The sequence below is a fragment of the Diabrotica undecimpunctata genome, chromosome 7 (genome assembly GCF_040954645.1).
Source record: "Diabrotica undecimpunctata isolate CICGRU chromosome 7, icDiaUnde3, whole genome shotgun sequence".
Classification (NCBI taxonomy): Eukaryota; Metazoa; Arthropoda; class Insecta; order Coleoptera; family Chrysomelidae; genus Diabrotica; species Diabrotica undecimpunctata.
In genome coordinates, this window is record NC_092809.1 from 121264493 (window position 1) to 121278288 (window position 13796).

Genomic DNA, 13796 nt, shown 5'->3' on the forward strand with positions numbered 1-13796 from the left:
ATTCCCCTGTAATTTTTACATTCTGTAACGTCTCCTTTTTTATGCACTGGACATAAGATTGCTTCTTTCCACTGATTGGGTATTTTTTCTCTGATCCACACTTCGCGTATTAACTCAGCGATTTCTTTTTGCACCATTTCGCCACCTTCTTTTAGAAACTCAGCAATGATACCATTTTCACCAGGTGCTTTGTTGTTTTTTAAGTTTTTTATGATCTCTATAATTTCTTCCTTGGTAGGTACTTCTTCATTTACATCTGGGTCCCTTACTTCTTCATGTTGTAGTTGCGTTTGTTCTCTTTCATCTTGGTCGTCCGTACATAATATGTTCTCGAAATAATTGGCCCACCTTCTTAATTTTTCATCGGTTCCACCTAACAGATTCCCCTCTTCATCTTTATAATATCTTGATGTGGTTTTGTATTGGGTTCGGTCTCGTTTTATTTCTTGGTAGAAATTCCTGACTTGTTTATGTAAAAAATCTTCTTCAATACGAACTAGTTTCTGCTCTAAACTTGACCGCTTCTTCCTTCTACAAATCTTCTTTGCTTCCCGTCTTTTTGCGGCATAAGCTTTTTTACTCTCTTCATTATTTCTTATTATACTATTTATTCTAGCTTTATTTCGGTCATTAATGGCTTTCTTACAGTCCTCATCATACCAATCCGTTTGTTTACATTGTCTGTTTCCTGTTAATACTGAGTCGGCTGCTTCTTGAATTTTTTCTTCTAGTTGTACCCATCTGCTTTCTATATCATTTACTGTTGTCTGGCTTTTCAGTTTCTCTTCAATTTGCTGCCTGAATTTTTTCTTAACTTCTCCCTCCTGAAGTAGTGCACCGTTATATCTTTTTATTTTTTTACAGCTAGTGTTATTAATTGTGGGTATTATTTGCTCCATTTTAACTTTGACCAAAAAGTGGTCCGAATTTGCATCAGCACCTCTGTAACTTCGGCTATCTTTTATGGCTCTCATATGTTTGGCTTCTATTAGTAAATGATCTATTTGGTTTACTGTTTGTCCATCTGGTGATACCCAGGTACCTTTATGAATTTCTTTGTGATCAAAATAAGTGCTCATAATTCGCATATTATGTTCGAAAGCAAATTCTATTACTCTTTTTCCATTCAGATTACTGTCTCTATGATTACTTTTTCCCCCTGTTATTTGTTTGTATATATCCTCCCTGCCAATCTTGGCATTCAAATCTCCTACAATTATTTTTATGTAATATGATGGTATTTTGTAAAACATATGTTCTAATTGTTCATAAAAGCTATCTTTAACGTCTTCATCTGTATTTTCTGTTGGTGCATGCACATTTATAAGGGTTACTTTTCTATATTTTCCTCTTATTCTTATTTTACATAATCTGCTTGTGACTGCCTCAAAATCTATCACCAGATTGGCAAATGTTTTCTTTATAAAAAATCCCACCCCAAATACACGTTCATTGTCTCCACTGTTGAAAAACACGTAATTTCCCACATCTATGGTAAAATTTCCTTTTTGTTTAGTTTCTTGTATAGCTGCAATATCTATCTCATATTTCTCTAACGTATCTGATAAGTTCTTTAGTGCTCCTACTTCAAAAGTCCCTCTAACATTCCATTGTCCTATCATCATCCTATTCCGCGCTTTATTCGTTTCCATATTTTCCTGACCACTGTGCCTGTGTAGACTCAGTTTTTTTTCATTTTCTCTAGTTTTTCGGTACTATGGTTCCATTTCCACCATTCATCGTTTATATATATTTTCTGATAGCCGACTTTTGTTTCATTACCTTTTCCTTTTTCTTCTTTCGCCATATCTCTTAGCTCTTTCTGTAGTTTGGCTTCGGCTTGGGTTAGATCGTTTTCAATGAAATACCGCGTTCCTCTTAATTTACTCTTATTCTTCATAATAAGTTCTTTATCCTTCATTGTATCTACTTTTACTATCGCCACTGGTGGTTTCCCTTGAGAGGTTCTTATTTTCTGCACATCTTTTATTTTCACATTCAAATTCAATTGATTTGCTATAAAGTTGGTGGCATCTTCCAGTTCCTCATTTTCTTTGAAATCGTGTCCTTTGATCACAATGTTTTGTTTCCGAATTTGTTTATCCATCTTTTCGATCCTGCTTTCCAGGAAATTTATCTTTCCCTTCAACTCACGATTTTCTTTTTTAAATTGCAAATTTCTTCTTGAAAGATCTGCTGGTCTTTTCGTACTCCTTTAACTTCGTTCATAAGAGCGATCATCATTTCTTTCAATTCGGTGTTATCACAATCTTTCTTAGGTGGAGACCTAGTTAACTTTCTGCTTTTCATGAAAGGGTTTTCATCTTGGTCGTCTCCTTTTTTTTCCTTCCTCTTTCTCTTACCATCGTCAGATTCTTCACTATCCCATTGATTTAATCCTCTTCTCGCGGCCATATTGTTAAAAATATTATAAATCTCTTACCTTATTCCGAACAGTGTTTTGACGTTATAATTCTCACTTACACGCCAATGTATTGTTTTGTAAATAATCACTAATTATTGTCCTTATCGTGAAGGTTCCCCGCACCGCGCTACTCGCCTCTTCAACCGATCGGAGCTTGTAGCACTGATTGTTTATTTAGTTTATTCGTTATGATTTTTTAAAAATCTCGATTCAGTTCACAATTTTCTAATGACACTCGATTCACACAGACACTATTTCGCAGGAAAAACACTTTGTGGATAAATAAACTCGATATTACCCGAATTTTCGAATTAAATATCGGAGCCGTTTTAACCACGTCTTTCTCGTTCGTGTACCAGTGACGGAGTCCCATATATTTAATATTACCAATTAAAAAAAAACGACAAACACTCTTTATGGAATTATAAAAAACATGAAATATAATTATAATAGGCAACTACACAGACCAACTAGTACTATTGTGTAAAAGCTGTACTTAGGTATTCCGTTTTTGAATAGAAACGATGATTCAAAAAGTGTGATTTGATTTTAAGCTTAAACGATAACAAGTGAAGACTTTTTACTTTATCTGGCAAAAAGTTATACAAACTAACATCAGTCGAATTTTTTATGCTATTTGTCAACCTAAAACGTTGTGCTCTAATAGCATCTCTAGATCTTGTATCGTGATCATGGACGTTGGAGTTTATGTTAAACTTACCTTTGTTGTCATCAATTTCAATCAGCGTCTCATATATATAGAGTGAAGGTAGTGGCATAATACCTAAATCCAGAAATAAAGGTTTACAGTGTTCCCTATACTCTGCTCTTGCAAGTATCCTCACTTCTCTTTTTTGTAATTTAAAAATTCGATCTGCGTAAGAAAAATTACCCCAAACAGTTATTCCGTACTGTAAATGGCTATGACATAGTGCAAAGTAGCACATTCTAAGGGTATTTTTAGGAATCATATAAACTAAGTTACGTATTAAAAATATACTTGTAGCAAGTCTAGAACTTCAGTAATCTATATGAGCACTCCAATCCAAATTATCGTCTAGAAAGATTCCTAATAGTTTAACACTATTTCTTGAGATATACTTCCAATCAGAACTAAAAATCAAATTCTCATTTTTCTCTTCATTTAGCTTTAGCCCATTATGTGAAAACCAGTTTTTTGCTTTCTGGGTATCACTATCTATTTTAATTTTTAAATTATTCTGATTAATATCAGTATTTATGAGAGTTGTATCATCTGCGAAGCAAACACATTTTATAGAAAAAGTGTAGTGAAATAAATCGTTCAGATAAATAAGAAAGAAAGTGGGTCCTAATATCGAACCTGGAGGTACACCATATTTGACAGTGTTAAACTCAGAATAGCTGTTATTAAGAAAAACTGCCTGTTTTCTATTTGTTAGGTATGATCTAAACAGATTAAGAGTAAGTACCGTATGTATGCATTTTTTCCAACAGTAATTCATGCGAAACACAGTCAAAAGCTTTGGATAAATCACACAATGTCAGACACAAAATGACCTTCCTCCAAGCCATCAACTATATCTCTCACAATTTTCTGTATAGCTAGTGTAGTGCTACACTTTTTTCTAAAGTCATATTGATTACAGTGAAGTATTTTGTGTTTTTCTAGATATTCTACTAAACGAACATTTAGAATACTCTCAAAAATTTTGCCGAAAATGGGAATGATTAAGATGGGACGGTAATTTCCAATTTCATCTAAAGCTCCCTTTTTGAACACTGGTAGCACTTTTGTTACTTTTAAAACATCTGGGAAAATCCCCTCAGTAAGACAATTATTATAAAGTATAATTAATTTGTCAATAATTATATCGATTGTTTCCACAATTATTTTTTTGTTTAAGAAATAAATCCGTGCAGTGTGAATTTTTCAATCTATGCAAAACATTCCTGATTTCAGTATCGCTAACAGGTAATAAAAATAAAGAGTCGCAAGGAGAGTGTACATCTTTCAAAAAATCTATGGCTACATTTTCATTTGTAGAATTAAAAGAACTTCTAATATGTTTAGCCACTGAAGTAAAGTAATTATTGAAATCGTTTGATGTAATCGCGCTTGGACATACTTTTTTATTTTGAAATTTATTTCTGTGATAATTTATAACTTTCCAACTATCACGAGATATATTTTCTGAATTGGAAAAAAAAATCTCATAAGCCAATTTTTTTTTAATGATATTGTTGATTTATAGTGCTTCTTAAATTTTTTATACTTACTATATTCCTTTGTAACATCAGCAATTATCTTGACTGTGGAAAGATTTTTTCGCATTTCTATTAGTTCATCATCAAACCAAGAAATTGGAGCTTTACTATGAGTTCGTGATTTTTTTAATGGAAAATTAATTTCAGTTAACTTAACATATATTTCGGTAACAAATTGAGCTAATTCTGTTGCGGTTTTGAGAGAAACAACTGAAGCCCAGTCAACGTTGTTTAACGACTGTTTTAACATCCAGATGCCATTACTTTTATATGTCTTCTGTATGTATTACCACTATGATTTTTTTCAGATTTTATTTTTGAGTAGAGAAATTGTGCAAGATGATCAGAAATACATGGGTCCACAATTCCACAACCAACTATCTCACTGCTTATGTTTGTTAAGATGTTATCTAAACAAGTTGCTGATCTAGTTGTGATTCTAGTAAATTCATTAATATTTATGGTTAAGCCAAAAGTAGAAATTAGATCACGGAAACTGTTTAGTTCATTAGAAGCTTTTTTGAAGTCAATGTTGAAATCTCCAATTATTATTATTTCTAAAAAAATAGCAGAGCAAAACTCCAATAACTTTTCAAATAGCTCTAGAAAAACTTTAAAATTCCCATTTCCGGTTCTATATACTGTTACTAAAATAGTTTTAATATCTATAATTTCTAATGCACAAAATTCACCCTCATATTTACATGATATAGGGGAACGACGGATAATAGCGAACAGCGGGTGATTGCGAACATCACAGAATACATGCGTACGTCATCTGTATCATTTCGTTGTTAACTTCATTTCGTGCTTCCTACTAGTCTGCACGTGGTGGCATAGATACACAGTTGCCCCGTATTTGTGGAATTTTTTACAGCGATTTATTTGTGTTTGGTGCTTGCACTACAATTTTAGCAATTCAGAAAATAAGGTATGTACCTACACACTTGATGGTTTCATTTAAATTGTTAGAGTTAGTTAACTTATTATTATTTAACCTATAAAATTGTGCTATTACGGAGAAGTTAAATGCATTTATATTATGATTGTTTCGTTTCTTCATATTCATTTCCAAATCGGGTAATCACGAACAGATGTTCGCGATTAACCGCCAAGTGTTCGCGTTTACTCTTTTAATAATTTGGCTTGGATTCTTTACATTTTTGCTTTTCTTTTGCTTATTTAACAATTTGTATCTTTTTCAGATGCCTTTTAAACGGAAACGAAGTACCATCAAATTTTCATGGACTGATGATCAAATGAAAGCTGCTCTAAAGGCAATTGAAGAAAGACGTTATGGCCTAAGGGAAGCTGCATGCCAATTTAATTACAACATTACAAAACAGAGTTTCTAGAGGCTTTTACAAAGGCAGGCTGGGTGCAAACACTCTTTTCAAATGAACAGGAAGAAGAAATGAGTCGTCATTTACTAACGTTATCTAAAATATTTAATGGATTAACCCCAATTCAGTTGGGAAAAGAGGCCTTCGCATATGCAGAGAAATTAAACTTAAAACATAGTTTGAACAGAGAAAAACAAGAAGCAGGTAAAAACTGGTTATATGGATTCATGTCAAGGCATCCTGAGTTAAGTTTCCGTAAACATGAAGCAACAAGTCTTAATCGCATTCAAGGTTTCAATAAGGATCAAGTCTCAAGGTTTTATGACAATTTGGGTAAGCTGTACGATGAATACAAGTTTCCACCTACTCAAATATGTCGATGAGACTGGCATTACAAACGTAAATAGGCCTAGTCGGATCATTGGACCTAGAGGCCAAAAACAAGTTGGAGCCGTTACAAGTGGAGAAAGAGGCAAGAACATGACGGTATGCTGTTGTATGAGTGCCAGCGGATCTTTTACACCTCCACTATTCATTTATCCAAGACTGAGAAGAAATGCTGCTTTAGAAAAGGATGGGCCTCCAGGTTCTTTGTACTCCTGTTCAAAACGCGGTTAGATGAACGAAGAAGTGTTCCTGTTTTGGATTCAACATTTTGCGAAAACCAATAAACCTACAAGAGATGATTCCATTTTACTGGTGCTGGACAGTCACTCCAGTCATTGCTCTATTGCAATTTATAATTTTTGCAAAGAAAATGGTATCATTATGCTGTCAATACCTTCACAAACCTCGCATCGTCTGCAACCACTAGACGTTAGCTTTTTCTCATCATTGAAGCGAGCATATGACGTTGAATGTGATTCGTTTTTAAAATCTCAACCCTATGAGAAAATTGAAATGTGCCATATAAGCACTTTATTCTCAAAGGCGTATACTAGAGTTGCAAGCATAGACAAAGCTGCAAACGGTTTTGAGAAGACCGGAATTTTTCCATTCAACCGAAATACATTTAATGAAGAAGACTTTTACAGTTCAAACGATAATCAAACTCAACAAAATAATAGCCAAGAAGGTCTTTCACAAACTATTCAAGAAGATTTACTGGAACCCCAACCAGGCCCTTCCAAAGAAAACCAGATATGTGAAAATACCGAAAATGTTTCATTCAGCGATATATTGCCTTTACCGAAAGAAAAACAAAAGATATCTGTTCCGAAGAAGGGTGGAAGAAAAAAAGAAAAATCCGAAATATTAACCTGAACGCCTTTGAAATTAAAACTCGAACAAAAGGAGCTTAGAAGGAAACAAAAAATGGAAAAAGAAATTGAAAAACAAAAATTTTTAAAAAAGAAAAATAAAACTGCAAAGAGAAAAGTACTACAATCTTCAGGCGAAGAGGAAGATTCGACATCATATAAAGATGATGAATCTGATGACAATGACGATATTAATACCGACGATTGTAATGAAGGAGAATCTTATTTAATTTGTGGTGAGTTCGGGAAAAGCGAACTTTGGTTCCGTTGCATTATATGTGGTGGATGGGTGCATAAATTATGCAGTGGCTCGGACACACCGGACAACTATAAATGTGATTTTTGTTAATAGGTAATACTGTTCTCCATTACCCTTTTTATGTTTATTATTACCCGACATTTTGGGTAACAGCGAACATTTCGTGAAAATTTTTAATTGAGTTTTTTTATTATTAAAATTTTTATTTTTGATTATCCAATAACAAAAATTATAATTTTATAGCTGTATTACTGTTAGCCACTCTGTAGTGGTTTCCGAGTTTTCAACATTTTTATATATCAAATAAACAATTATTTTTCTTAAGTGTTCGTCGTTCCCCTAACATTTAAGCAAATTGGTCGTGTAGAGATTTTATTATCGCTAAAAATTGTTAAAGATATCGCTCGGTATAACTCGGAACTTGTTTTAATACTATTGGGTTTTTGTATAGGTATAACAGTGGATTCGTAGGAAAGGATGTCTTGATCGTATAATGATGATTTCAACGAACGAATCATTTAATAATTTTAAACGTTTACAATTTCTCGTACTTTTGGGTTCAGAAAGCATTAAATTGATTCAATTTTTTTATGCATAATATGTTTGATTGGTTTTTTTTTGTTTTATTTTCTGTAAATTTTTTAGACACATTATTTAATTGTAAGGTGGTATGAAGTTCGCCGGGTCAGATAGTTTTTAAATAAAAGTATAATTTTATAATTTCTACTAATTACAGAACTCGTGCTTACATATCTAATTTGGGTCTAGAGAAGAGTTTGGTAACTCTTAACCTTTGTTACATATATCCAAACAGCGTTTCAAGTTTCGTAGTTACATTTAACATGTGACATCCCTCTGTCTTAGCGTGGATCCAAATTAATTAAACGTTTGTCGTGTAAATGTCTGTTTAAGGTTTTAACGTTAAAGCAGCCAACACATATTACCCGAATTGTTTTGCTCACAGTTTCACTCGGAAACATTGAGGTTAAATTAAGTATGAATATTGTAAATTATCAATTTCTCAAATACTTGTATAATAAAATTTTTTATTTCAAATCCTTAGTAAAAGGTATATAATAAAATACCCAAACGGGCTATATCACAAATACATTACAGAACGTTTTCGGAATGTAAATTCCATCATCAGCGTAACCTGAAAGTATAACCACTTTAATTAAAAAGAACGTAAAATTTAAAATGTTGACTAAGGTTATGCAAAATGTGGTTAATACTTACAAATTATACATGCTATGAGTCACTAAAATACACTCGCGATTATAAAATCCGGGTCACCTTGAAAATCACTGATATTTCATTTTTAACGAGCTTTATCGTAAATAATAATTACACAAATACAAACTAATGCATGTTTCTGGGAATTGTTGTCGGCTTAGCGATTTCCTTTGCAAAAAAGAATTTCAATAGTGCCGATTTCGCGGGAAAGCGCACACTTCCCAAAATCAACGGTACCTGTAACTGCCGCTTGTTTTAAATGTCTCATTTATGCTTCGACTTTCTGTTCAAACGCAACGAACAAACGTTTATTATTGCCACCATTAGTGTTTATTAGTGCCATTATTATTGTTTATTATGGTTTATTTTTTGCCAAAAATACCCTTGACTGTTGTTGAAACGGCACAAATTGTTGTGCTTGTGAAAGACGATCACGCAACGCTTTAAGGAGAAGGGTTTGCTATCCAGACGACCTGGCTCTGGACGAAGAAGAATGACCACGGTACGAGATGACCGTTTTCTTGTGTTTCAGGCTTTACGAAACTGGACCTCAACTGCGATTATGCATCGAAATCGTCTACAGGAAGTACGAAATCGCAATGTTAGCGTTGCAACAGTCAGGAGAAGATTTCGTTCTTTTGGACTATCTTCTCGGTTAATGGCTACAGGACCGCCACTAATGGCTTTTATGTCATTTTGATATAATATCCATGCATTTAAAATACAGATGTCTATCATTATGTCCATACCATTTAATTATTTGTACTTTTATTGCTCTAACTATGTTCTCTTAACCCATCCATTCTTGTATTTCATGATTCATCAATCGTCTTGCATCCTCTTCGTTTTCCCTCTTTGGTCTCAGTATTTTTTTGGTAATATTCCTCTCTTCTTTCTCTGATAATCTAAACTTTTAATTTCTTTTCTTCTCTTGCTGTTAATGTTAACTATTGGAAAATATCATCTCTTACTACAACTTTAACTTCTGTAAGAAACCCAATAAAGAGTTTGCTTTATTCACCCCACCCATGTGTTTATTGTATTAAGTGATTAAATTTGGACATAGCACATTTACTTTTAATTTATGCACTTTAGAATATCTTTGTACATGGTTGACTAAGTCAATTCCACAACCAGTACTAGCCAGAAGTTCAAATTTGTTATCTGCCCATTTGACAACTATAATATTTTTTTGTTTATCGGATTTATAAACATAGGAACCCCTGCCACATTTTACTAAAACCTTAACAGTATCCAAGATGCAGCCTTTTATTTTATTTGAGCGAGTAGTCCCCAAGCTATGGATATAATATAAACCAATTGTCTACACATTTTTATACAAATTTCTCCCATAAAAGTACGTAGTTGATATTTCATTTCAATTTTCCATAGTGAAATCTTATACGAAAAAGAAAAACTTAATTACTTGTTGCCTAAGAGCTAAACTATCTTATTCAACAAAATAATATGATTACTCAGCATATACAGCAACAAATAGCACATAATTACACTAAAACAACCTTTGTTTATATACAAAGTAAAAAGCTAACCTCAGAATACTCCAAACAAACGTTTGGCAATAAAAATTAGGACACATCCACCTAGACCTCTACTGGTATCCCATGTACTCAAATTATTTTTTTCAAATATCTCTATTAAATGTTAGATGTCGCCACCAGTTTTATATAACCAACACGACTTGTTGCATACAGATCATTGTCACATATATCAGCTATTATTGTAGAAATTTACTTAGGTGCTTATAAAGATTGCTAGAACGGATTTCTCTTCTTATTATATGTGCATATCATCTAATTATTTGTACTTTTATTGCTCTACTTATCAACAAAATACGTAATAAATAGTAAATTTTGTACCATTTCCAGGGTTTTTATTCACATAGTTAGTGGCTTGATTCATGTACACCTAGTGAGCATTTAACCACATTACTTTTTTAACCTTAGTTAAAATTTAATCTGTACGTTTGAATTGACTAAAGTGGTAATACTTATTCCAGGTAAATGCACTGATAATAGACTTGTTGGTCTAAAAACGTTCTGTGATGTAACCCAAAAGGGTTTTTTTAATTATATATCTTTTATAAAGCATTTTTAAACAAACATTTTATAAAAAATTGCTGTTTCATTTGCTGTTTATTATCGAATTTAATCTATGTTTGACAAATACTTTCTCTATTTATTCTTAAGTAAAGATCAATATAATCTGACAGACATCTTGTTAATGTGAAAATGTCGTCTTGTTAAAGATGAAACGTTAAACAAAATATTTGATATAAAACTTTCCAAAAAAGGTGATAAAAATCCACAATAAGCATGTTAAGGAATAATAAACCCAGAGACAATTTCTCTGTGTGTAGGTTGGTACTGATAATAAATAGGCTCATTTCTTTTCGTTTATTAACATAAATTATGTCAATTATTTCTCCCTCTGGTAGAACATAATACATTTACGACTGTTTTGCTCTCTATAACATAGTTAGAGACGTGTTTTGTTGACCGTCGTCCCTTCCTGACCCCAAATTAAAACTACCACGGTCGGTAGCCCCTCCAAAGTTCACTTTCCAATCTTCTCCTAATCATACTTCTAGTGGAATCCCATCCGGTTTCACTGCTTTTCCTGTTTTTGACGCCTGCGTCGAGAAGTTCTTCTTTCCCAACTTCACCCACATTCTTAACAACATTCGGTCTACAAGTTATTGAATTGGCTAGGGAGCAATTCTTAGCTATTTGATTTACTTGTAATGATTCCACTTTTCCTTTCTTTCCAGTTTGCGGAATTCACATCATTAAGAAATAATGCAGCAATAATGATCTATATATTTTTATTAGAATGATTTTCAAAACGAAATGTGTAGATTTTTCATAACGTATAATATTTTTATGTTTTTAATATAAAACGTAGTTTTATCACAATTATATGTATCATATTTACGAGATTTTAATAGTTGGGGTCTTTAACAAATGTATCATTATAGTAAATTAAAATAATCGTTATACGCAGATGCATATAGTCTATTATATTACAGTTTTAATTTAGTTTAAAACCCATTTGATCCCACGACATTTTTTTTACATTTATTATATGAAAAGGGAATATTACTGGATTTAGTAAAAACCATTGAAAATATATACAAAGGTAACATAGCTATGGTAAGATGTAAAGGAAAACTATCGCAACCTATCAAATATGAAACTGGCATTAGACAAGGATATTCGCTGAGCCCATTAATATTTAATCTAATAATGGAGGAAAGCATAAAGAAAGTTAAAAAAGAAGAGGATATAGAACGAGAGGAAAGGAAATAAGGATAATATGCTACGCCAACGACGCCATAATAACAGCCGAAAATGAATATGACCTACAACGATTAATTAGAGAATTCGAAGATAAGGCGCTCATATACAACATGGAGATTTCAATAGAGAAAACTAAAACGATAGTGATATCAGCAGAACCGAGACCATGTAAACTAGTCGTAAATAACAAAATAATAGAACAAGTGAGGGAAACTGAATACTTGGGAATAAAACTGTCAAGCTACGGAAAAGTGAAAGAAGAAGTACAAAAACAAGTAAACATGGCAAACAGAGCAGCAGGATGTCTCAAATAACACACTCTGGAGAAACAAATACCTCACAACGGAAACGAAAACCAGGATATATAAATCAACAATAAGACCGATAATGACGTGCACAGCGGAAACAAGAGCAGATACGGCAAAAACACAAAGACTACTGGAAATAACAGAAATGAAAGTCTTTCGAAAAATAACAAACCTAACTCTAAAAGACAGAGTAAGAAGTAAGGAAATACGAGCGAGATGTGGTATAGAGGAAATAAACGCGTGGACGAAAAGAAGAAAAGTGGAATGGAATCAACACATCGAAAGAATGACAGAAAATATAATAGTACGAATAGCAAGAGACAAATCGCCAAATGGAAGAAGATTATTGGGACGACCGAGGAAAAGATGGTCAGACAACGTCAATTGAGGGTAAAAACCGAAGTAGAACAGGCATTAAGCCTATTTATAAAGTAAGACAAAGAAGACATTTTTTTTCGAGAACACAAAATTTGTTTGAATGTCCTTGTTGGATCTGGGTTGAATAGTAACAATTTATTGTTATTTGACATAAAAAAATTAAATTTTTACCAAAAAAAAAAGGTGTACTCACTTTATTTTATTATAAATAAAATAAAATAAATATGGTAGGAAAATGTTTTATTTTCTTACAATATAAGTACATAATTGGTTATATTCTGTATTATAATGTAACTAGTATGAAATTGTACAAAACAATCACGTTCAATACACAAGTAACTCCACACTTTATACAAATCCAACGTACTCTTTGATGGCATAAGCGACATCGAAGTTGTTTGTCTATTTTCTTTGGAAAATGACCGCTTCTCTCTCCATTTTTAGACTAATTGGTACAGATCCTGCTAGTCGTTTTCTAGAATAAGTAGATTTCCCAAAACTTCTCAAATAATTACGTACTACATCTCGTTAAAAACCCAAAAGATTATTTCTTTATTTTCAGCAAATATTTGTAACCTCCACGAGTTAACAAGAGCAGAGTTGAGCATGTGGGTAAAAATGGACCACCAACAAAAAATCTTGAAATACTGAATAAATAAACATTACTAGTACTTGCCCTTACAACAATGAAAGTTAAAAACTGATAGATAGTATGAAAATCACAAAATAACACTTCAATAATCCAACAGAAATATGGAGGTTAGTTTATAATTACTGCGGCAAAAATTAGGAAGAAATTCGCCACCTAGGTATAATTTGTGATAATCTAGTAGAACACTTTCTAATAGAATCGAACATACACGTGGAGTACCACTTTTTTACCAGATGTGTCACTACTAGGCCATTTTTGCTGCTTTACTTAGACGAGTACAGTGGGACCAAATGGGTTACTATATCGTCCCTACCATTTCCAACTATCAAATGTGAAAAATCGGGTTTTTCAAATACGATACCTTTTCCTTGGATT

General features: G+C 32.7%; 2 protein-coding genes across 5 annotated transcripts in view; both read right to left on the reverse strand.

Annotated features, from left to right (window-relative positions):
* The window catches only part of LOC140445761 (probable G-protein coupled receptor B0563.6), a 294516-nt gene that overhangs the window by 187276 nt on the left and 93444 nt on the right, over positions 1-13796 (reverse strand). The window lies entirely within an intron of this gene.
* LOC140446624 (uncharacterized) lies at positions 1682-2107 on the reverse strand. Its single transcript, XM_072539204.1, has one exon. It carries the CDS (start codon positions 2105-2107, stop codon positions 1682-1684), a length of 426 nt encoding a protein of 141 aa, XP_072395305.1.